Source organism: Peromyscus leucopus, chromosome 1 (assembly GCF_004664715.2).
Source record: "Peromyscus leucopus breed LL Stock chromosome 1, UCI_PerLeu_2.1, whole genome shotgun sequence".
Taxonomy (NCBI): domain Eukaryota; kingdom Metazoa; phylum Chordata; class Mammalia; order Rodentia; family Cricetidae; genus Peromyscus; species Peromyscus leucopus.
In genome coordinates this window covers 43,133,240-43,156,146 of record NC_051063.1, presented here as the reverse complement: position 1 = coordinate 43,156,146, position 22,907 = coordinate 43,133,240, and the positions used below count along the sequence as shown (strand labels likewise).

At 42.1% G+C, this 22,907-nt stretch overlaps 1 protein-coding gene across 3 annotated transcripts in view; it reads left to right on the top strand.

Annotated features, from left to right (window-relative positions):
- Positions 1–172: 172 nt before the first annotated feature.
- Positions 173–22,907, top strand: part of Htr7 (5-hydroxytryptamine receptor 7) — a 93,822-nt gene continuing 71,087 nt past the window's right edge. For all 3 annotated transcript variants that reach the window (XM_028882861.2, XM_028882862.2, XM_028882864.1), the window contains exon 1: positions 173–1,083. In XM_028882861.2, coding sequence (XP_028738694.1) covers positions 536–1,083 — 548 coding nt within the window. In that variant the 5' untranslated portion in view covers positions 173–535. The remainder of the gene's footprint in view (positions 1,084–22,907) is intronic.

Below are 22,907 nucleotides of genomic sequence, written 5' to 3'. Positions count from 1 at the left end.
TGCGGCAGGGCGAGCCGGGGCTGGGCATTCGCACGGTGTGGCGCGGTGGGGTTGCCTAGCAGGGGAAGCCCGTCCCGGAGCGCGCGGGGCGCTGGCGGCGGCCGGAGGCGGTGGCTGGGACGCGGCGCGGTTGCCGCAGGGGAGCGGCGGCGGCGGGCGCGAGGGGCGGGGCGCACTCCGCAACTTCGGCCGCGGTCGCCGGGCGCTCTCGGCCGGCCCCGGCGCTCGCCGCTGCGGGGCTGCGGTGCGGCCAGCCTGGCCCGGCCCGGGTCCACCACCCCGCGCCTCCCGCGCGCCCGTCGGGGACCGCTGGCGCCTCCCGCGGGGAGTCCTCGCCCACGCGTCACCCGCAGCGGCTGGGGGACCCTGGGACGTGCGGGGTCGCGAGGCCGAGCCGGGCGCCCCCCAGTGGACAGCGCCGGCCCCCATGGCTGGGCCGCGCGGAGCCGAGCGGGCAAGGTGAATCCAGCCCCGGGGCCGGCAGCCGGAGCGCTTGGCTGGGGCGCCGGCTCCATGGGCAGCGGCGCTCGGCACGATGATGGACGTTAACAGCAGCGGCCGCCCCGACCTCTACGGCCACCTCCGCTCGCTCATCCTGCCGGAGGTGGGGCGCGGGCTGCAGGACCTGAGCCCCGACGGTGGCGCCTACCCGGTGGTGAGCTCCTGGATGCCGCACCTGCTGAGCGGCGTCCCGGAGGTGACGGCCAGCCCCGCGCCCACCTGGGACGCGCCCCCGGACAATGTCTCCGGCTGCGGGGAGCAGATCAACTACGGCAGAGTCGAGAAAGTTGTGATCGGCTCCATCCTGACGCTCATCACGCTGCTGACGATCGCGGGCAACTGCCTGGTGGTGATCTCGGTGTGCTTCGTCAAGAAGCTCCGCCAGCCCTCCAACTACCTGATTGTGTCCCTGGCGCTGGCTGACCTCTCGGTGGCCGTGGCGGTCATGCCTTTCGTTAGCGTCACCGACCTCATCGGGGGCAAGTGGATCTTTGGCCACTTCTTTTGCAACGTCTTCATCGCCATGGACGTCATGTGCTGCACGGCCTCGATCATGACCCTGTGCGTGATCAGCATCGACAGGTAAGGGCCAGGCGGCTCCGTCCCAGGCTCTGCTGGGGATGTGCTGGGCGCTGAGCCCGCGCCAGCCTTTCCTGGGAGGATCAAGCCAGACTTCACCGCGGGATGAAGGGCTGAGCTTAAAATACAACCCCACACGCATTCCCCTACACCAACCAGGCAACTTCAAGCACAGGCTAAGCACACCTTTAAAAGAAACCTTGAAATGTTTCTGGTTTAGTGTAGGGATGATTCTAAGACCAGAGTTTTTAAAGCACTAGGAATTCCACCAGGGATCCCTTTGCTGTTTTTTTTTTCTTTTCTTTTTAAAGAATTTGGTTTGATGCTCTCTAGCTCGACAAACCATTGCTGTCACCCATAAAATAATTTCTCTCTTGAAGAAATCAGTCAGGAGGAAAAAGTCTGTGCTGCCCAGATTTTAGGAGCTACTCTGGACAATGAAGAAAGGCCTTTGAAGGGCCCTAGCATTGGCTCTTAAACGCTGCACTCTTACAAATGCTAATTCTGAATTTTATTCTCGTGAAAGTCTGGTTTCAGTGTTTGGCCATGCTGCCAGTTTCCTGCAAGCTTACGGACTGGAGCCTTATTCCTGTCTTAAAGGTTGGTTCTAGTCTTTCGTCATATTCCTTGGGAATCTAGGAATATTATCTGGAGAACTCCCCCAGTGGAGCACTGAAGCAGAGGTTGACCATCTATCAGAGATGCTGGGGAAAGGGAAAAAAAAAAATGCTGCTTTGGGTGTAGAGTAGGAGAATCCTTGGAGTTTCTTCAGACTCTAAGAATATAGAATTTTGAGAATGAGCTGCTCTTTGGCCTTAGACGTATGCAAACAACAACCTGAAGTATGGTTTCAATACTCTTTGACTACAGAACACTTCTGTTTTATTTGTAATTGAAAATATTAAACCTCAATACCCACACTAGGATTCTGCTGGTGACTTCAACCCAGCACAGAACTATACCCTGTGGTGTTTAATGATACAGAGAAATAGTTGCTTATTTTCTTAGTGGACCCGCAGAACCTCTAAATGTGTAGATCTTTCAGCATGGGGACAATAATTGATGCCTCTGCATTTAAAATGACTGTGCCTCAGAGGATGCGCTGGCTTCTAGCTGAGATTTCCTCCCCATTTCCTCCTTGAAAACATTGCTATGCGTGGTTTGTTGTGTTTGAAATGTTCTTCCATTTTGCTGCTTGACCAGAGTTTATAATTACTAAATAAAGGGAACCGTAGGAAAGGGAATGTTTGTCAAGAAAAAGAAACACATTGTAGTTGTATTTAGGTAGTGATTTAGATTTTTTTTTAAAAACGATCCTGCCATTTTATGTCATGACAGGAGCCTCTGACAGCAAATAAGGGATTATTTTAAGACTGGAGCATGAACTGCCTATGTGAGAATATTGGCACCAAACTTGGCAGCTGAAGTTCTGAATTACTGCAGTTAAAAGTGACAAAAAACATATGCATTTACAGTCTGGCTGTGACAACAGGAATTCGGAGAGTGCACTCGATATACATAATAAGTGTATCCACGAGTGACATGCCCAGACACCGACTGCTCAGCCAACCAAAACTCAGTTCCTTCACGATTGGAGTCCTTGTCAGTGGACCTTAGTGTAATAAAACAAATCCCAAGTTATGCTGCGCGTGACGGCTCTGGAAGCCTGTCTTCATCTTGTAATTGGAAAATGATAAGCAGCACATCGAGCTAACTTGTCGGCCAGTGCTTCTGTTGCGGTGGGCACATGCACGTTCTGCTGAGCTCACACTGATTCCTATACTTGGGCTAAAGGCATCCTTCACTCTGCATGCACATGCAGTGTGGTGCCAGCAGGGTGTCCTGAATACAGCGTACAAGTTAATTCTTCTTGGCAAGATCTCAGCTTTTCATTAACTATATCCTTGGGATTGTTATGAGTTATGGCAATATAGGCATATATTTTACCTTTTTGTTCCTCCAAGAATTGACCCACTGGTGAATTCCCATCTAAGCAGAATTTTAGATTTGCATTTTTTTTTTTTTTTAGATAAAATGAAAATTTTATACCACTTCATGGCTAAGCTCAAAGAACTGTGCCCACAACTGTATTTCCTTCTTTACTGTTCAGTATGTGAGTTCGATATTACCAGCTCTACTGCAGTGTTGGAACTTGACTCTCTAGTTTCATTTTGCCCACCCCCATCCACTTCCTAAGAAAAATCTAGAATGATCTATTATTATTATTATTATTATTATTAGCAGAGTGAACATAGATTTATTAATGAAAAGTGCTAAAAAAAAACCTCCTGAGAGTGAGAGAGATTGCAGGGAAGGAACATTTTAGTCTTTGAAAAAAAAAAAAACATAGTTAAGATAAAGCTAAGCATAATAAAATACACATTTTTTTTTCCTTTTTTTCTTTTGAAACAAAGTCTTCCCATGTAGCTCAGGCTGGACTTGAACTCACAATCTTCCTGCCTCGGCTTTCCAGATGTTGAATTACAACTATGAAATGACAACTGGATAATGCATAGATCTTAAATGTCTTGTCCAACCCATGTGATCCACGGCACCGGAAAGATACAGTTTCGTCGTCATCCTACAAGGCTACCTCGGCCTTTCTTAGCAAGCTTCCTTTATAAAGTCGTATAGACAAGGGGGGCTCCAAACTTGCTATGGTGGGTGCCATCAGGAATCAGCACACGTCAACTATATTGAGATTTTTTTTAATGTCTCAGACATAGATGCAATCTTACTATTATTCGTATAGCTTTTCATGCACCTGAAATGCATTTTAAAACTTACATTTTGAAATACATATAGAACAGTGTACATTCTAAGTGCAGAGCTTGGTAACTAACAGCATATCTTTATAGTCAACAGTATAAACTAAAACAGTGTCAACCTCACAGAGGTCTTCCCCTCCTCTAGTTCTTCACAAAGTACAATGTAACCTCCATTAGGTGATCAAGAGAGAATGAATGAAGAGTAAATTGTCTTGTAATTTTCATAAAGAATCCAATGTCCTGACTTTGGGCATCATAACATAGTTTTGCTTGACTTAGAACTTTTAAAAAGGTAGAACTGGAACTGTATAGTATATACTTTTTTTGTTTGTTTGTTTGTGATAAGGTGTGATTATGTAGCTCTAGCTGGCACAATCCTCCTGCCTCAGCTTCCCTAGTGCTGGGATTATAGGCATGTGCTACCATGTTCAGCTTTGGCACTCACTCCTTTGAATCCTCCTTCTTATGCTTATCATACTGTACATAAGATTCATCTATAGTTTTAACCAATTAGTGATTCATTTATTTTTATTTATGAGTTGTATGTCAATGTACAATGATATAATCACCTGATATATATATATATATATATAATTTAAGTATCTAGTTTGTGCTATTATGTATAAAGCTGCTCTGGATGTTGATTGCTCATTCAAGTCACTTTGCTGTGGTAAAACACCATGACCAAGGCAACTTATAGAAGGAAGAGTTTATTTGGGCTTGTGGTTCCAGAGGGGTAAGAGGCCATCACCATAATGGAAGTGTGGCAGCAGACAGGCATGGCAGCTGGAGCGGCAAGCTGAGGTCTCATATCCTGAACCACAAACAGGAAGCAGAGACAGCAAACCTGGAATGATGAGAGACTTTACATTCTCAAAGCGCACCTCCAGTGACACACTTCCTCCAGGAAAGCCACACCTCCTAAGCCTCCCCAAACAGTGCCAACAGCTGGGAATGAAGCAGTCCACGCCTGAGACTGCAGGTGACATGCATTCAAATAGATGCAAAGCAGACATATTGAGGGGTTTATTATTTTCATTCAGTTAAGGGATGGGCTCTGTATTACTTTTCTTATTATTGTGACAAAATATCTGATAAGCAACTTAAGGTAGACTAGGTTTGTTTTGACTTATAGTTTGAGGGTGTGGTCCATCATCGTGGGGAAGGATGGTGCCAGGACATGAAAGAATAGTTCACATTGTTTTCACAGTCAGGAAGTAGAGAAAGATGGATAATGGTCTTATTACTTTCTTCTTGTAATTCAGTCTAGGACACTACCTCATGATGAAGTGTTGCCCACATTGATGGTGGGTCTTCCCTTTTCAGTGAAAACCTTCTGGAAACATTCTTACAGACATGCCCGGAGGTGATGCTAAATTCAATCAAGTTGGCAGTGAAGATAACCATCAAATATGTCTTTCTAATTCAACATCCAACTATATCACTTAAATCATAACATTCCACTCCTGGCTCCCAAAGTCTAATTTCCATCTTAATGCAAAATACATTAAATTCATCTCTAAATGTCTTTCTAGACTTAACAGTTCCAACACTGTTCAGAAAATCTATTCTGAAACTCAACAGAACATCTTAACTATGATTGCCCGTGAACAACAACAGCAGCAGCAGCAACAACAAACTGTCTATGCCTTCAGTGTACATAGGCAGAGACTAAACATTCACATGCCAGCAGGACTGGGAGGATAGTAAGAAACAGCCAGGCCAGAACAAAACCGAAACCATTCAGGGCAAACACCAAAACCTTCAGTTTTGTATCTGCCATCTGGGACTCACGATGGAATCACCTGGGCTCCAACAGCCCTAGGCAGCTCTGCTCCTCCAATTGTGCTGCAGACAGCACATGCCGACTCTTTTTTTTGGTCAGGGGAGAGAGGATCAGTTCTCCTCTGCGATCTTTATCTTTCCTTGGTGGATGTCCTATGTTCCTGGCCATCTCTAAACCTTTGGAGTCTCCATTTCAACATAAGCCTCACATTCCCAGCTTTATAAAATGGTCTCCTAGGCTTTCTTGGTGGGAAATCCAACTTTGCTACCCATTGCCCGGCCTCATTTGCTTTCTGGAACCTTAGTGAAAGTCCTCGTGACCCCATTCCCTCTTGTATCTTTCATGCCTGAAAAATCAATAGCACGTATAAGACAGTGCCTCTTGAGATGTAGCCCGGGACCCGTGGACTATAACTGCAGCAGCTCCTGTACACCTTTGAGGCTGACCCTGGGAAAACAATTCCCTAATTGCTCATTTTGGAACAGAGAATCCCTTCACCAGCTTCCTCTGTCCTGTCTCTGATCTTTTAAGTGTATTTGCATTATTATAACCTGGAGCCTTCAATGGCTGACGGGGTCTTACCCCAGAGCACTTTTCTGCAGGTGAGAGTTTTCCCTTAAGGTGTCGCTAATCACTTCAACAATCACAGCTTATTTCTCGGTACCCTCCTTCTTCACAGCTTTAAGCTCTCTCAGGCCTTTCTTCAGCAAGCTGCGTTTTCCATGTCTTCCGGCTTCACTTGTTCGCTCACTATTAACCTGGGTAAGAGCAGTGACTGACAGCCCTGTCTCAGTCTGTTGGCTATCCGGTCTTGAAATTTTCACTACCAAACAAATTAGTCGCTTATTTTAAAACCCATCCCCATTCAAAGTCTGAGGACAGGCAGAACAGCGTCAGGTTCTTTGCAAGGATATAGCATGAATGACCTCTAAGCGTAGGTCCCGATAGAATTCTTGTTTTACTCTGAAACCTTGTGAACTGAGACGCCTACTTTCCACGGTTCTCTTGGCATTCTGGTCTTCCAGACTCTTACTAGAATGGCCCACTGAGCTCTATTTACAGCATGCTAGGGCATCTTTAGCTTGAAGCTCCAGACTCTTCCATTCTCCCCCACAGATGGGTTCTTCATGCCTAGGAACTACATCGTCAGATCTATCACAACGATTGCACTCCTGCTACCAACATTCTTTGTTAGGGATGCTTCTCGTTGCTGTGCCCAAATACCGGAAGAAAAGCAATTTAAAGGAGAACTCTTTTATTCTGAGACAAGTTCTCTCATTAAACTTGGAGCTCCCCACCTGGATAGGCTGACCGGCCAGCCTGAGAGATTCAGTAGTCTCTGCTGCCCGAGCACGGGGATTACAGACTTGTGCTGCCACACCTGGGTGCTAGGGGTCCGAACTCGGCTCCTTGCACTTACTTGTTTGGTTCTTTTACTGTAGTGTGAAAATCATGCTCACAGTACCATGACACAGCTGGTCACATCATGTTCTCAGTCAGGAAAGACAGAGAGAGAATGCTGGTGCTCAGCTTACCCGCTCTGTTAAACTTTTCTGGAAACACCTTCTTGACACAACCAGGAAACGTTTCCATGGTGATTTTAGATCCAATCAGGTTGACAATGAAGGTGAGCCATCACCAGCTGTCCCCGTAAGTCGTACTTTACTGATGAAGTGCTGTCGCTGGCAGACACCCCTTTCTAGGATGCAGCCTTCCTGGGATTTCAGCTCGGAGATTTGGGTGTTCTCAGTGACTTCTCCCTCTGACTTACTTATGTTTCAGTCTCTGGAGAACTGTGAGACTGTCAAAACTCCCACTGAAAACTTTCAGTATGGGAGCTTTACGCTTCTTAGCCTCCTGCTCTCCTCTGTTCCAGAATTCAGCCAATGTCTTGAGTGGGATGCCAGGTCAGTGCTTGCCGGGTTTTCTGGTCCTCCCTTCTCACTGGGTTCTTGGCCTCTCAAGTCTCTAATTGTTGCCTCTCTGGTTCCAGAAGATTGCAGAAAGCTCTTCTGGTGTTTTTGACTCTTAAAAGCAGTTTTGAGTTTAGGCTCTTTCCTGGATCCTCAGCCCTTTCGGCCTGACCCAGTTTTGGCTGGTGACTCAAGGGGCTTTTAGCTTACCTTCCTGTCTCTGTAGCATGTTCAGTCCCGAAGTCCTAGTATTTCAAGAGTTCTGCGATACCTACAAGAAGGTGTGAGTGTGCACTTTGTATTGTATCATGCTTTTTATAGTTGCTTTAAGTGGAAACATTGGTCTGAAACATCTGAAAATCTCATTACAGCTAGAAGTGAATGTATGCCTGAAATAGTTTAAACATATAAATATAGAAATAGCATCATGTAAATTTCTTGTTTAAAACCCATCATTGGCTTTTCATTTCACTTGGGATGAAATTAAAACCCTTTTAGATATGTACAAGGACCTTGATTTGTTCCCGTCTTGCTCCCCTACATCTTGTAAAATATTATGTTTTGCTCTCTACATTCTGGTTATATTGATTTTTTTGTTTTGTTTTCTTTTCTATGATATCAAATGATTTCCTGTATCAGCCCTACTCCAAGAAAAACCATTAAATAATATTGTCATATTCTGCACAACAACATATAAAGATGTTATGTGAATGGGTGTGCTGCCTACATGTGACTGTACACCATGTGTGTGTTGGATCACCTGGGACTGGAGTTACAGACAGTTAGGAACTACCATGTGGGTGGTTGGAATTTAACTCAGGTTTTCTGGAAGAGCAGCCAATGCCCTTAATTCTTGAGCCATCTCTCCAGCTCCCCATCACAACATTTCAATCAGTGATGGACTACATACACAATTTTTTAAAATAAATTTTTTTAAGAGTCACATTTTTTTTTATTATATGTGCAGTGTTCTGCCTGCAGGAAAAGGGCACCAGATCTCATTACAGATGGTGTGAGCCACCATGTGGTTGCTGGGAATTGAACTCAGGACCTCTGGAAGAGCAGTCAGTGCTCTTAACCTCTGAGCCATCTCTCCAGCCCAAACATTTTTTTTTTTTTTTTGTGGAGCTGAGGATCAAACCCAGGGCCTTGCATTTGCTAGGCAAGCACTCTACCACTGAGCTAAATCCCCAACCCCTACATATGCAGTTTTAGTCTCATAAAATTATATCACCTAGTGATGTTATAGCGTGTCTTAGTTAAGGTTTCTATTGCTATGAAGAGACACCATGACCATGGCAACTCTTATAAAGGAAAAACATTTAATTGGGGTGGCTTACATTTTCAGAGGTTTAGTCCATTATCATCATGGTGGGACACAGCAGCATGTATGCAGACATGGTGCTGGCTACATCTTGATATACAGGCAACAAGAAGTGGTCTGAGTCACTGGGTTATATCTTTTGTGTATATGAGACCTCAAAGCCTGCCTCCACAGTGACACACTTCCTCCAATAAGGCCACACTTACTCTAACAAGGCCATATCCCCTATTAGTGCCACTCCACTCGGAGGCTATTTTCTTTGAAACCACCACATGGCCATTTTAATTTGGTCAAATAATGTGTTTCCATAAAGACAAAACTGGCTGACAGTGCACTCCTTGGAATTTACCTCCAGTCTCTGATGAGAAGCAATGTTTGACTGTGTTTGTGAAGCTGAGTTCATATTTGAAGTTCTGCTAGTTAATGGGTGGTTTGTTTTTTGTTCTACTTATTTGTTTTTGAGGTAGGATCTTGTAACGCAGTCTAGTCTGCCATTGAAGTGGTAATTTACAGACCTCGGCCTCCCCTAAGTGCTGAGATTACAGGCATGGACTACCGTGTTATTGTAGTTAACTTTGATCTTAAGTTAGAAAGCTTAAAAATGTTCAATCCTCTAGATGAGCAATAAATGAAATATCTGAAAAAATACTAAATGTTGGCAAGAATGAGAAATAAAGAGTGCTGTCCTATGTTAGCAGTGTAAGTGTAAACTGATGAACCATTTAACATGTTTTACCATTTTCATGTGTTACTGAGGACACATATACACTATACCTTTGTTACTTTACTAAAAGTATATATAAAAGAGACTATTGCCTACTAAAAGCATTCTATAAAAATGTTTATAGTACTCATCAATTTAAAACTCCTGAGCTTGAGATGAATAATACACATATGTGCAGATAGAATGAGTAAATAAATTGTGGTATATAGAGATAGTTGAATAAATTAACTATGAATCAGATCCACTTAGAGAGCTTGCACACAGCACTGATTAAATCAAATTTTAGATGTCATATCATTTTAACAATGAATACTCTAAGGTCACATACATAATGTTGAACAGAAGAAAGAAAGTACAAAGAAATAAATATATGTGATTCCATGCACAAGAAAAGTAATTAATAGACACCATTGTGTAGGGATGTGTATTATTGGTGACTTAAATAAGGAGGGAATGTGGCTAAGGAGGACAAGAATAATTATCATTTCTAGGTGGGAAAGAGTGTGTAATCCAGGTGACATGCTTCTGTGGGTACTGCAATACTTACTCGCTTTCTAGACTGGATTGCAATGGAGTTTAAAATTATTGTTAAAGCATCCATACACACTTTAGGCATTTCCTAGCACAAAACAGGTCATTTTGTAGCAAAAGAAACGAAAGTATTTATTTGAGGACAGCGTGTGTAGTGCACTTGGCTCTCTGGGATGTCTGATTAATCCGAGCAGACGCAGTATAGTCTTAGGACTGTCAGCGGTCCCTGGTCTTTCGCCCCCTGTGTGGGGGCAGGGGTCAGCTTTGGGTTGTTCACAGTTACAGGAAGTCATCTGGTGCTTTTCCAAGAGCCACGGTGTTTAGTTCCGACTGGTGTCTGGCTGAAGTCTTGCTTCCCTGCCAGGTTCTATGACTCATTGCCTTCGATGATCTGAGATCGGCTGTTGGCCTTAGTTCTGCTGTTATCAGCAGTGCAGGGGCAGTCTGGCCTCTCCAGATCGTCTTTCTCTTCGAAGGAAGTCATTCTTTCTCAACTCTATATGAATTTGTGGCTTGTACATACATTTTAAGAATTGTTGGAATCTTCTAGCTTTGCTAAGGAAAGATTAGAGAGAAGAAACAGAATCCCTTGTTCTTTTGGGAGGAACACTTCCCACAAGCAACTTGAATTTTCTTCTTACGTTAACTAACAGTATTGCTTTTTTTTGTTCATAAACCACTTCCACATACCAAGTCTTCTCTCATCCTTCTTGCAGCATTATGAAGTGATTGCTCTCACCATGTACTATTAGAGGAACCAAAGGTTCAGAGGGCACAGGTGACTTGTCTAAGGATATACAGTTTACAGAGATGGATCTATGTTCAAACCAATTCAGGCAATATATATATTTATATTTTTTATATAAATGTATAATATAGATTATGTTTTATACAAATATGAATGTTTTATATTTATATGTTTTATAAATTTATAAATAATTATTTATAAATAAATATAAAACAGAAAATAACAGGAAAATTATATTTGTGAAATATAATAGATGTTGGTGGGGATAAATCTTGTCTTAGATCACAATAGAAATGTAGAATTAGATTGGTGGTGAAAATACCAGAAGGTATCCCAGGATAGGAAAAGCACCCATGAATGGAGGCTATAACAGCATTTGAGTGAGTTCAGAGAGAAGAGCAAAGAGGCCTTCCAAGTGAAGGGATGTCAAGGAAGAAACCCGAGTCAATAAGACGTTGCCCCTTGTTGCTGATTCTGCAGTTTCAAAGATTTATTTATTTATTATGTATACAGTATGTATGACTGTAGGCCAGAAGAGAGCACCAGATCTCATTACAGATGATTGTGAGCCACCGTGTGGTTGCTGGGAATTGAACTCAGGACCTCTGGAAGAGCAGCCAGTGTTCTTAACCTCTGAGCCATCTCTCCAGCTCCCTCTCCTTCATCTTTAGGTATGGAAATACACCCCACACTCAGGCTAAGGCTTCCTATAATAAAGACTGTTTCCTAGCTTCTCTTGTAGCCAGGTGTGGTCATGTTACCTTATTTGGTCCAAGAGATGTTAATAGAGCTATTAATGTTTCAGCCATCTGTTAGCATCCCTTAAGATAGTTAGCATGAGACCCCCCTTTTTATTTTGTCCTTTCTCCTTTCTTGTTGCCTAGAATAGGAATCTGGTGACTAAAGGTTTGGCCACTTTGGTCAAGGACCATGCTTCAGAAGGAGGAGTATGAAGGAAGGGTTTCTCAGCTTCCAGAATAAGTACTGCTGGAGTCCTTAACTTCTTACTGATTAGCAATTGCTACTGTGCTACTTATTACATGGTTCAAGTCAATCAGAACCACTACATCTAACTACCAATTTCTTCCCCAATTTGATTGTCCTTCCTACAAATGTTTCCACATTTCCTCGAACCTCAGTGTATATGTGTCATTCTCTTTTGTAAATATTTCAGATAGAATCTACCATTTCATGAGTATTTCTTATGTTACTTAACTTTATAGATATCTAACAGTAACCATTTATATCACTGAATCTTCCTAGCATCCTGGCAAGTGTATTTATTGAGTATCTGACATCGAGTGTCTCTTCTAATCAAAAGGGAACATGACATATATGACTACTTTCAAGACTATTCTGTAGGTGAGAATGCTGTGGAAACCCATGTACATTGCATACAGCAAGAATGCAAAGCTTATTTGGTTCCTTTACATCACTGTAGCCATTGTCTACTGGGTGGCGTGTTTAGAAGCATTCCTGGAATCCCCAGACATAAATAGTCTCAGATCACTGTGCACTTTTTCCTCCTTGCAGTCACTTCAATTTGTAATTAAAGTTTTGAGAAAATTGACTGTAATGACTTCATGATTCATGGGCTCATCTGTACAGTCTACATGGCAGGATCTGGGCTTATCTAGCTAGAAATTGCATTTCTAGTTCCCAGCAGCAGTAAGTGTTCATTTGCCTTTGTGGGTTGACTGAAGGAATAAGGGAAGGAGGGAGGGAAGAAGGAAGGAATGATGTCTCAGATTCCTGAGTCCACATATCTGGGCCTAACTTCTTATTCTCCAACTTCTACAGAACATTCCTCTTGTTGAAGGTGGAGTTTACTTGGGAAAGCAAATTAAGACAAAAGAGATTGTATAGTGAGAACAGAAGCAAGGAGCAGGCAGTGATAAAGCCAAGGAATGGTCCCTCCAAGGCATTGTAAGCTGGTGAGTCACTTATGGCTCTCTGCACCTGTGGAACACAGACATTAACAAGTTGCCAGTAATGTGAAAGCCTTAGCGGCTGAAAGCCAGGGGTGGCTTTTACCATCATTGCTGTAGATGAGGATAAAAATGCAAACAAAATTAAATGAAAATTCCAAAGTCTTTTTTTTCAGTGAATCAACACATTTTCAATTAAGCTCATGAATCTCACAAAGAAAGTCATAGGTGTTAGGTATGAAGGCAGTGCCTGAGTAGAGCAGCTGGGAGTAGAAATACCATTTATTAGGTGTGTATTGTATACCAGGCCCAATGACAGATTTACATGATTCTTTTTATTTAATCCCTTTAATGATTCTGATTACTTTTATACTGAACTCAAAGCCCTAAGGTGAGAAAGAGAAGCACATTATTTAACCACAGTTGGTAAATATTTTTTTTCCTAGGGATACACAGAGAGAAAGGAGCAATTGCAAGGGGGTGTATGTGTGTGTGTGTGCTTTGACATTAGGTCTTTTGAACCTTCCACAGGTCCTTTGTCATTGGCATTGTGAATGTGGTCTGTTAACTCTGTCAACCACAGAGCATTTCTCTTCCCATTCAGATAAGATTATAAAGATACTAAGAACAACTGTAATTATAATATTAGCATAATTCCTTAATATTATATCTGAAATCCTTTGGGCTGGCACTATGTATTTCAGAGTTCTGATTTTTTTGGAGTTTAGAAATGCAGTTCAGTGAATGTATAAATATATAGCTGCTATGACAGTTAATTATGTGTCATTTTGATTATATTGAGATACCCATGTAAATGCCAAAACGCTTTTTTTTTCTGGGTATGTTTACACTTCTTTAAAAAATTAAAGACTAAAAATTAGTAATATCAGTTCACATCATGTTTTGCTGCCACATAAGCTTACTACTAGCTTAGTAGGAAAAAAATTGGCTTTCCCAAGTACACCTGTGTCCAAATTCCTGGAACCTGTAAATATATGACCTTGTATAGTAAAAGCATCAGGGGAGGTGAAGGTAGCAGGTGGAATCAAGGTTTCCAGCCAGTTGACTTTAAGGTTGAGAAATTCTCTTGGATTGTCTGGTTGTACCCAATATAATCGTAAGGTCTTTAAATGTGGTAGAGGAGGGCAAGAGAGTTAGAGAAGGAGACGATGCAGTGGTGTAGCACTGTGGGACGAGGACTCAAGCCACCACTGCTAAGCTTTGAAGATGGAATGAACATGTCAAAGTATGGGAGTAGCTGCCAGAAGTCAGAAAAGATGAGAGAGAAATGGGTTCTTCTTGAGTCTGGGAAGGACTGCAGCCTTCTAATGTCTCAATATTAGCCAAAAAAGATGTGTATCACACTTGTGACCCAAATGACTATTGAATAATAAATTCATGTTGTTGTTAGGGGCTAAGTTTGTGGCCATAGGGAATCTGATACAACCAGTTTAAGAGAAAGATCTGATACCAGAACTTTTGGAGTGTCAGGGTTATAGATGAGAATTGTGGGGTTGAAATTAGTTTTAACACACAGTAGGTGCTGCTGCATTGGCTTAATCCTTTCTTTCTTTTTTCTTTTTTCTCTCGAGACAGGGTTTCTCTGTGTAGCTTTGTGCCTTTCCTGGAACTCACTCACTTGGTAGCCCAGGCTGGCCTCAAACTCACAGAGATCCACTTGGCTCTGCCTCCCGAGTGCTGGGATTAAAGGCGTGCGCCACCACCGCCCGGCAAGGCTTAATTCTTTCTAGAGCCCCATGCAAAGGTGCTTTTGCTGATTCTTTCTTAAGGTAGAGAAATCAAGCTCAGGAGGTTAGCAATCATTCCTAAGGTCACACAACTCATGAATGGAAGTTTGGGACTTGAAGCCTTTGGTGTTTTGGTGGGTGGGGGCTGTCAATGCTAGGGATTTAATCTAGGCTCTTGTGCATGATAGTCTGAACTATACCCCATTGCCCTTCTGTGGGATAAGTACAAGAAACTTACCTATAAAACTGGTAGTACTAAAACTTCACTTTGTAGGTTTTGATAGGATGGCATGTGGACAAACCTTTACCATACACCTGGTTCGTACTGAGTACTGATATGTTAACCATTGTGATTGTTAGTATTATTGTGTTAAAGTATGCATTTCTATTTAACAGGGAGTCTATTCCTGGGCACAGAAGAATTGGATCTCTAAGAAAATATTGAGCAGTCCTAGTAAGTTGAAACTTGTAGGATAAAAATTAATAAGATAATCTGTGCCTTTGCCACCAGGACTCCCTTTCCTGGCTGGCTCATGGAGTGTTGGGTACTCAGGATACTTGCATGTCAAAGTTTCTACATATAATCTGGAGAAAATAGTGAGCCCCATTTATTCTAATAAGCTGGACGTCCTTCACTGGATTACCATGGCAAGCTTTTGGGGCAGGGTTAAGATGAGATCACTGTGGGATACCAGACCCACTCCTTCCCAGGTTTAAGGTACAGTGTAAGTGATGAACTTGTGTAGGGATTGTGTGTGTGTGTGTGTGTGTGTGTGTGTGTGTGTGTGTGTGTGAAAGAGAAAGAGAGAGACAGAGAGACACACACAGAGAGACACAGAGAGAGACAGAGAGAGACAGAGACACAGACACAGAGACACAGAGGGCAGGGAAGAAGAGTTAAAAGATTGAATGAGTAAACTAGAGATTTATTGAGCCAGGCGGTGGTGGCGCACGCCTTTAATCCCAGCACTCGGAAGGCAGAGCCAGGCGGATCTTTGAGTTTGAGCCAGCCTGGACTACCAAGTGAGTCCAGGAAAGCGCAAAGCTACACAGAGAAACCCTGTCTCGAAAAACCAAAAAAAAAAAAAAAAAAAAAAAAAAAAAAACAAAAACCAAAAAAAAAAACCTAGAGATTTATTTAATAAGCAAATCTTTCTTCTTTGCTTCCTAGACACTTTAAATATTGAAGATGCAAAGCTGAATAAAGACACATACCCATCTTCCAGGGATATCTAGCAGAGAGTATCAGGATTATTTTATTTACATGTTAGACTTTGGAGCTCAAAAAAGTTCAGTTAAAGATATTGTATTACCATTAATTCCTGTGTGGTATGACCTTTCTTGAAGGAGTTATGAGTCATTTAGCTTCTAGTTGCAAACAATTGGAATATTTCAACTCTTCTATCAATAAAAAACAGCTACTCTGTGATTTGTTTTCAAACAGGCTTTCTGTGCCTGAAGAATTCTTAAGAACTGCTGCATTGACTGCCCTCTAAGTCAGAAGTATGATAAGGGTCACTCTTTTGATGTGTGTTGAAGTTAGCGATGCCAGTCTTAAGATGAGAAGCTGTGGACTTTTGAGGACATCTATAGTGCTTCTATTTGGGGGAACATTCTTATTGCCCATTCTTCCATTTATATTTTTGTTTTCATCATGGCCTCTGTTCTGACTCAAATTCTGGGGTGATCTGTGTTGCTGAACACTCTGATACTTTCCACTTTCTAACAGACATCTGGATAGATAGGTGTTTTCCTTCTGAATGTTTCTGTCATCAGGCAGAACCATACTCTAAAGGAAGCCATAAATATTTAGGCAGAAACATGGGAGACTTGCAGGGCATACCCTAATCTAGCTGTGGTCAATATGGTTCCAACTTACATATTTCAGAATTTTATTTTGAGAAATGCATTTTTATATGCTTGGATTTAAAATGTCTCTGCTGCTCTCAGAAAAAGTCCTTAAAATTCTTTCTTGCTTATGAATGGATTTCTTTGATTTTTTGGCAGTTTTCTATGTACTAAAAGCTCCTATGATGCTACTGGCTTCCTTTCTAAATTCCAAAAGTCAAAGTCTTTAAAATATCTATTGAAACATTACCACACCCCTTTATTATTAGAGAACTTATAGGAGATTCATCTATTTACTTCTTCAACATTTATTGATTCCCTAATCTGTATTATTTACTTGTAACACAAATTGCTATGCTAAATGGCCTTATTAATAATAATAAAAAAAACCCAAAAACCTGGAGTCAGATATTGGGGTGAAAGCTGAAAGATCAGAGGACAAACCAGATGCAAGTTCTTACCACTAGGAAATCCTCAGCCCAAGAGAGCTACTCTGTATACTCATGCCTTATGTGCCTTTCTGTGTTCTGCCATCTCACTTCCTCTCTCTGCCCAGCTACATCACTTCCTCTTCCTGCCCAGCTCTATCACTTCCTGTATGTCTGTATATACCTCCAGACCTCTATGGTTAACTAGTGCTGGGATTAAAGACATGTACCACCATGCCTGGCTCTCTTCCCAGTGTGGCCTTGAACTCACAGAGATCTGGATGAATCTCTGCCTCCTGAACGCTAGGATTAAAGGCTTGTGTTACCACTGTGTGACCTCTATGTTTAGTATAGTGGCTGGCTTTGTCCTCTGATTCCCAGGCAAGCTTTATTTGTTAGAACACAAATAAAATAATCACCACGTTTTAACTCTCCCATATCCTAAGCAAGACAAACACACTATACTCTGGGATTGTATATTTTAATGAAATGGGCAAGAAACAGTTTACACACAGAGAGACAAATACGTTAGGACTGAGTATGACATGGAGAATTAGAGAAGTAGGTTAGAGTGGGTGACCATGAAGGCCTTTCTAAGGAGGTAAATGCAAAGGGTGGTGAAATGGTCCAACTAAGAAAGAGGCTTTTCCCCAAGCTTGGTGCCCTGAATTCTTGGATCTACATAGTGGAAGGAGAAAACTGACTCCCACAAGTTGTCCTCTAACCTCCACATGGGGAATTTCCTCAACACACACACATGTATGCACTAGAAAACAAAACAAAAATCCACTGAGATATAGATAATGTAAGGGGTGTAGTAAGAAGGACATTCCAGTCAAAGAGAGCAAGTGTTGCGAAGGCCCTGGGCCAGTGCGATTGCAGTGCAGGGGCCCAAAGTAAAACCTTGGAGGAGATGAGAGCATCAAAGTAGTCAGCTATTACATTCAGGATTCAGGACAGGTAAAGAATTTGAGTTTTATTTAAGTGTGGTATAGCCATTGGAGCATAGGTTAGCAGGCTGGATTTCCATCCCAGTAGTTCATTGTGGCTACTTTATGGGTACTAACAGAAGAACAAGACTAAAAACTAGGAGGTCCACTGAAAGGCTTTTGCAGTGGTTCAGGAAAGAGGCAGTTGTAGTTTGAAATGGGTTGAGGGTGGCGAGAATGTAGGCAAGTAGAGGTATCCCAGATGTATCTTTGAGATGCAGTGGTTGGCCTTGCCTATGGACTGAGAGCTCATTTGTCACTCTTGTGCTGTGGGCTCAAGAAATCCAAGAGACAGTGATGCCGTTGACTGTGAGGTGAGAGTAGTCGGAGTCAGCGGTTAAAGGACAGAGTTGCGTTTTAAATGATAATTTGGTATCAGTTCTAGAAAGAAGTCAAGGGTAGAGATATGAATGTGGGTGTTGTTCTGGCTAGTTTTAAAATGCCCCCACCAGATTGACCTGTGGGCAAGCCTGCGGTTCATTTTTTTTTTTTTTTTGATTGATGATAGATGTGGGAAGGCCCAGTTCACTGTGAGTGATGTCACCTGTGGTGGTGTGAAAGGGAATGGCCCTCACAGGGAGTGACACTATTAGGTGATATGGCTTTGTTGGAGTAGATGTGGCCTGTTGGAGGAAGTGTGTCACTGTTGGGTGTAGCAAGAATTCTAATTGGTCTTAATAAAAACCTGGAGCCAGATATCAGGGGTAAATCCTGAAAGATCCAAGAGATAAAGGAACAAGTCACAGCCATCACTTCTCAGCTCACCAACTCCTTAGCTGAAGAAGACTGAGCTCCTGTCTCCTCCACCTTATATTCCTTTTCTGTACCTAGCCATATCACTTCCTGTCTCAGTCCCCCCAGTGCCTCCCAGTTACTGGGAGCAAAGGCATGAGAACCTAAGCGTTGGGATTAAAGTTGTGTGCCACCACTGCCTGGCCTCTATGGCTAATTAGTGAATGGCTTTAGGCAAGCTTTATTTGTTAGAGTATACACAAAATATCACCACAGTGGGGGTGGGCTTTGAGATCTCATATATGTTCAAGCCTTTCCCAGTGACTCAGATCACTTCCTATTTCCTGCAGGATCAAGATATAGCTCCTTTTCTACTCTCAGTTTCTTCTCTAGCTCCATGTCTGCCTGCATGTTGTCATGTCCCACCATGATGATAATAGACTAAACCTCTGAAACTGTTAGGCCACCCAATTAAATGTTTTCATGGTATCTCTTCACAGCAATAGAAACCCCAACTAAGACACCACATATGGGCTTGTTGTCCTGAGTGCTATAAGAAGTCAGACTGAGCAAGCTGTGGGGAGCAATTCATCAAGTAGCACTTCTCCATGGCCTCTGCACCAGTTCCTGTTCTCAGGTTCCTACCTTGAGCTCCTGTCCTGACTTCTCTGAATGATGGACTACAAGCTATGTGATGAAATAAACCCTTTCCTCAAGTTGCTTATGGTCTATTTCATAAAAATAGAAACTTAACTGAGACAGGTTTCACTGTAATGATTTTTTTTTTTAAAAAGAAATAGTGGGAAAGAGAAGACATGAAAAGGCATTCCAATGCTCACAGTATCAAGCCTTTGGGAGATAAAGTGAATCGAAGTTAGAAGAAAATGAGCCAGCAAAGTTTAGGAAGGATGGACAGTGAGCTATGAGAAATGCCTGGGTTGTATAGAGGAAATTAAAGGGAGAGTGTTTTGGTGAAGGTGGAATGTAATCAGTTTGCTGATCTGGAAGTCACTGGTGGTTTTGACAAGAGTAGTCTCAGGGAAGTGGTAAGAGGGAAGTCTAGGGGATGGAGGTGACTTTGAATGAAGGAAAGAAGTAGAACAATAGTGGTGGTGGAACATTTAAAGTAGCAATAGCACTTCCAAGAAGGTTAGCTGTCAGGCATTTACCAAGGAACCCAAATTCCAACACCAAATTGGATGCAAATTGCTTATGCACATGTCTTGAATTCCATTAGGATGGGCAAGAACTTCAAGTTCATTATTCACTTCTACATCCCAAGCCTTACAGAGTGCTGGGCACACAGTAGTTATTTAGTCATTTTAGCTGAATGAATGGATGGGTGACTTTAGGAATATCCTACTGTAATAGGAACACTTTAGGCTTGAGGCCATGTCTCATATCTTGAGTCTCACATACAGCAGTTGAGATGCAAATGTATTCCTCAATGAATAAATGAGTCTGATGAATCTGGCTGTAGACAGAGAAACTGCAGGTAGGAAAACTCAGAGATGGGCGATATTTAGACTGAGGTTCCTGGAGCCATGAGCATGACCCACGCCTGGAGTCTCAGGCCAAAGATGTCTGTTGAGACAGAAAGGAGAGGGTAGATTGCAGGCTCTTCTAAACTTGACTGATTCTCCAACTGTAACTTCACTTGTCATCCCTTAATTTTAAACCTCATGATTTATAATTATAGCTATATCTCCATAAAAGTAGTATGGTGGTTTCATGAGATTATATCAGTAAGGAGGTTAGCCAAAGGTCTGACTCTTATGAAGCATCCATGAATGCTCAACATTGCACTAGGAACTTAGGTTCTCCAGTCAGTCAGGACATCTGGAATTGGAGAGTTGTTTGAATGGGAGGATTCCCTGATGTCCTTGTTGACTCTCCTTTCATTCTAAAAGGGATATATAAATCATATTTATCTTTATGAAAAGCCTACATGTGTTCTTGATGAGGCTTCAACAAATTTCATTCTGTCCCTCAAACTATACAACTTGCTTACTGATGTCATAAGTGGGGACCAAAGTCTGTTCCATGGACAAGGCCAGATGTGGTTGCATCCAATCAGGAACTGTTTCTGCTCCTGGAGAAGGGAGGGTTCATGGTTGGACCATCATATTTTAATTGGCTCTTGCCTACTCTCTGTGATACTTCCTGGGTGTAACCATGCCTTCCCTTACTCCCATGCCTCAGTAAAAACTATTTCCTCTGCCTGGAATGCCCTCCCAGTGTCTGCTGATTTCTGAAACATTCTTGGAAATTCAGCTAAAGTACAGTGGTTATCGGGACGCTGTCCCTGGGCTGAGTGTTCCTCCCAAGCTTTCCTGTAGTTTGTACAGCAAGCTCTATTTTGTGCCATCACCATATGAGACTGTTGCTTTATATTTACGTCTCCCTCTCTTTATCAAATGGTAAGACCCTTAGTGGGGGTTTTTTCATGTCTGTTTTCTCCTAGCTTCTATTGGCATTTGGAAGGTATTTGATATACATTTGCTCAATGGATGAATGGATTAATAAGTAAACAAATGAAAGAAGCAGATAGGGACCATTTACCTGAATCTTGAGCATAAAACATGTAGCCAGGGGTAAGTGAAAAGAGACATGGAAGCCACACCATTGATGACACAGTTTGGACTTGCTGGGCCTGTTTCCTTCCCTTCAGCATAGCTGCCGGCAGCATTTGTCTGTGACTTTGAAAGCACAGTTCTGCTTCATATGATTTATGAAGACACTGCTGATTTTATCCCCAGGATGTTCTTGTCAGTAAGGCCTTCCTGTAAGGACAATCATTGTAATGGGGTTTTACCTGCATAGCTCATTATATGAACATCCCTGGAAGTCTTATTGGGTTAGTTTCTAAGCCTCAGAAGCACAGCTTGACAATGGGAGTAATATGGCAGGAGTCACTCTAGCATAGATATTTCCAATATACCTGCACAACATGGGAAATCACATGGTGAACCCTGATTTTTATCTCCAGAACTTTCCTAAACACATCGCTCACTGTTCATTGTCACACCTTGGCTGAACTTCAGACATTCTTATCCATGCACACTAGCTCCAGTCTTGATTCTTCTTCCAGAGAATAGCTTCTACTCTGAAAGATTTCTTGGAGACTGGAATATTCTTCTCAGATGTCTCACTTGTATACAGGCTTGTAAATATGCTGTGAAAATGGTCCTAAGTTTCTTCCATCCCAGTGCATACAACCCTTTAAAAGTAGAACTTCCTTGCCCTTTCATATGGGCTCTGGGCTTGGCCCTATAATCTGTTTTGGCTATTAGGATTTTGACAAACATGATCTGACTTGAAAAAGATGCTCATTTCTCCAGTTGCTGCTTTGAGGACCCTGTGATGCCAATTACCTTGGGAAGAACCCTAGGTCAGATAAGAGATGTATAACTCGTTTACTTGGCTGCCTGTTGCCCATTTCATGAGTGAAGTTATCATAAATTATTCAGATACCAGAAGATCTATCACTTGACCAGAGACATGTAATAAAAAGACAGATGAGATGAATCAAACCTGCCTGGACCAAAATGGTGAGCTGAATAAATAGCTGATGTTGAAACCACAAATTTTAGAATGGTTTGTTACTCTGCAAGAGCTAATTAATGAATTTACTCTCCTGTCTCCTGAATTCATGTTCCCATATTGATTTGTTCATATTATGGCACAATGCCCATCATACTCTCCAGATGGAGAGTAAGTTTATGTATGAGTGTGTCTCTCTAGGTGACCTTAGATACTCTGATGACAGGATCAGTGCCCCCAGGAGCAAAAAAATTCATCTGTGTAAGTTCAAGCCCAATGCCAGGCACAAACATCCACTCTGGAAATGTGAATAAATATACTCAGATAAACAGAATAAATATATGCAGATCAATTAGGTATCTTTTAATCTTGTCTCCTTGTCACCAGCAGTAACTTACATATGACTTTCCCACTTCCCATTTAGCTATTCAAAACTTGGTGTTGAGCATATTATCACTGCTTTGTGTTTTCACATTCTCTTTGCAATTATGTTGCCTTTTGACCATCCTCATAACATCTCAGTGTACCCACAGATCAAAGTAAAGTCTCTCAAGTTTTAAAAAATAGGATTATGTAGCCATAAAAGACATCAGCCAAAATAAAACCTTTTGATAAAAGCCAAAGTTTCCTTTTTCTAAATTACATTTCTCAAATGGCATTATGTGATGATTGATATTTTATTTAGATATTTTCTTTTCAATGCAAAAGACTTGTACTTGCAAAATGAACAATTTTCTCACTGAAAGCTATTAATTTCATCTTGTCTAAGGTGATAAATCTTGAAACAAATTCATTTAATGTGTTGCTCCAGTATAAA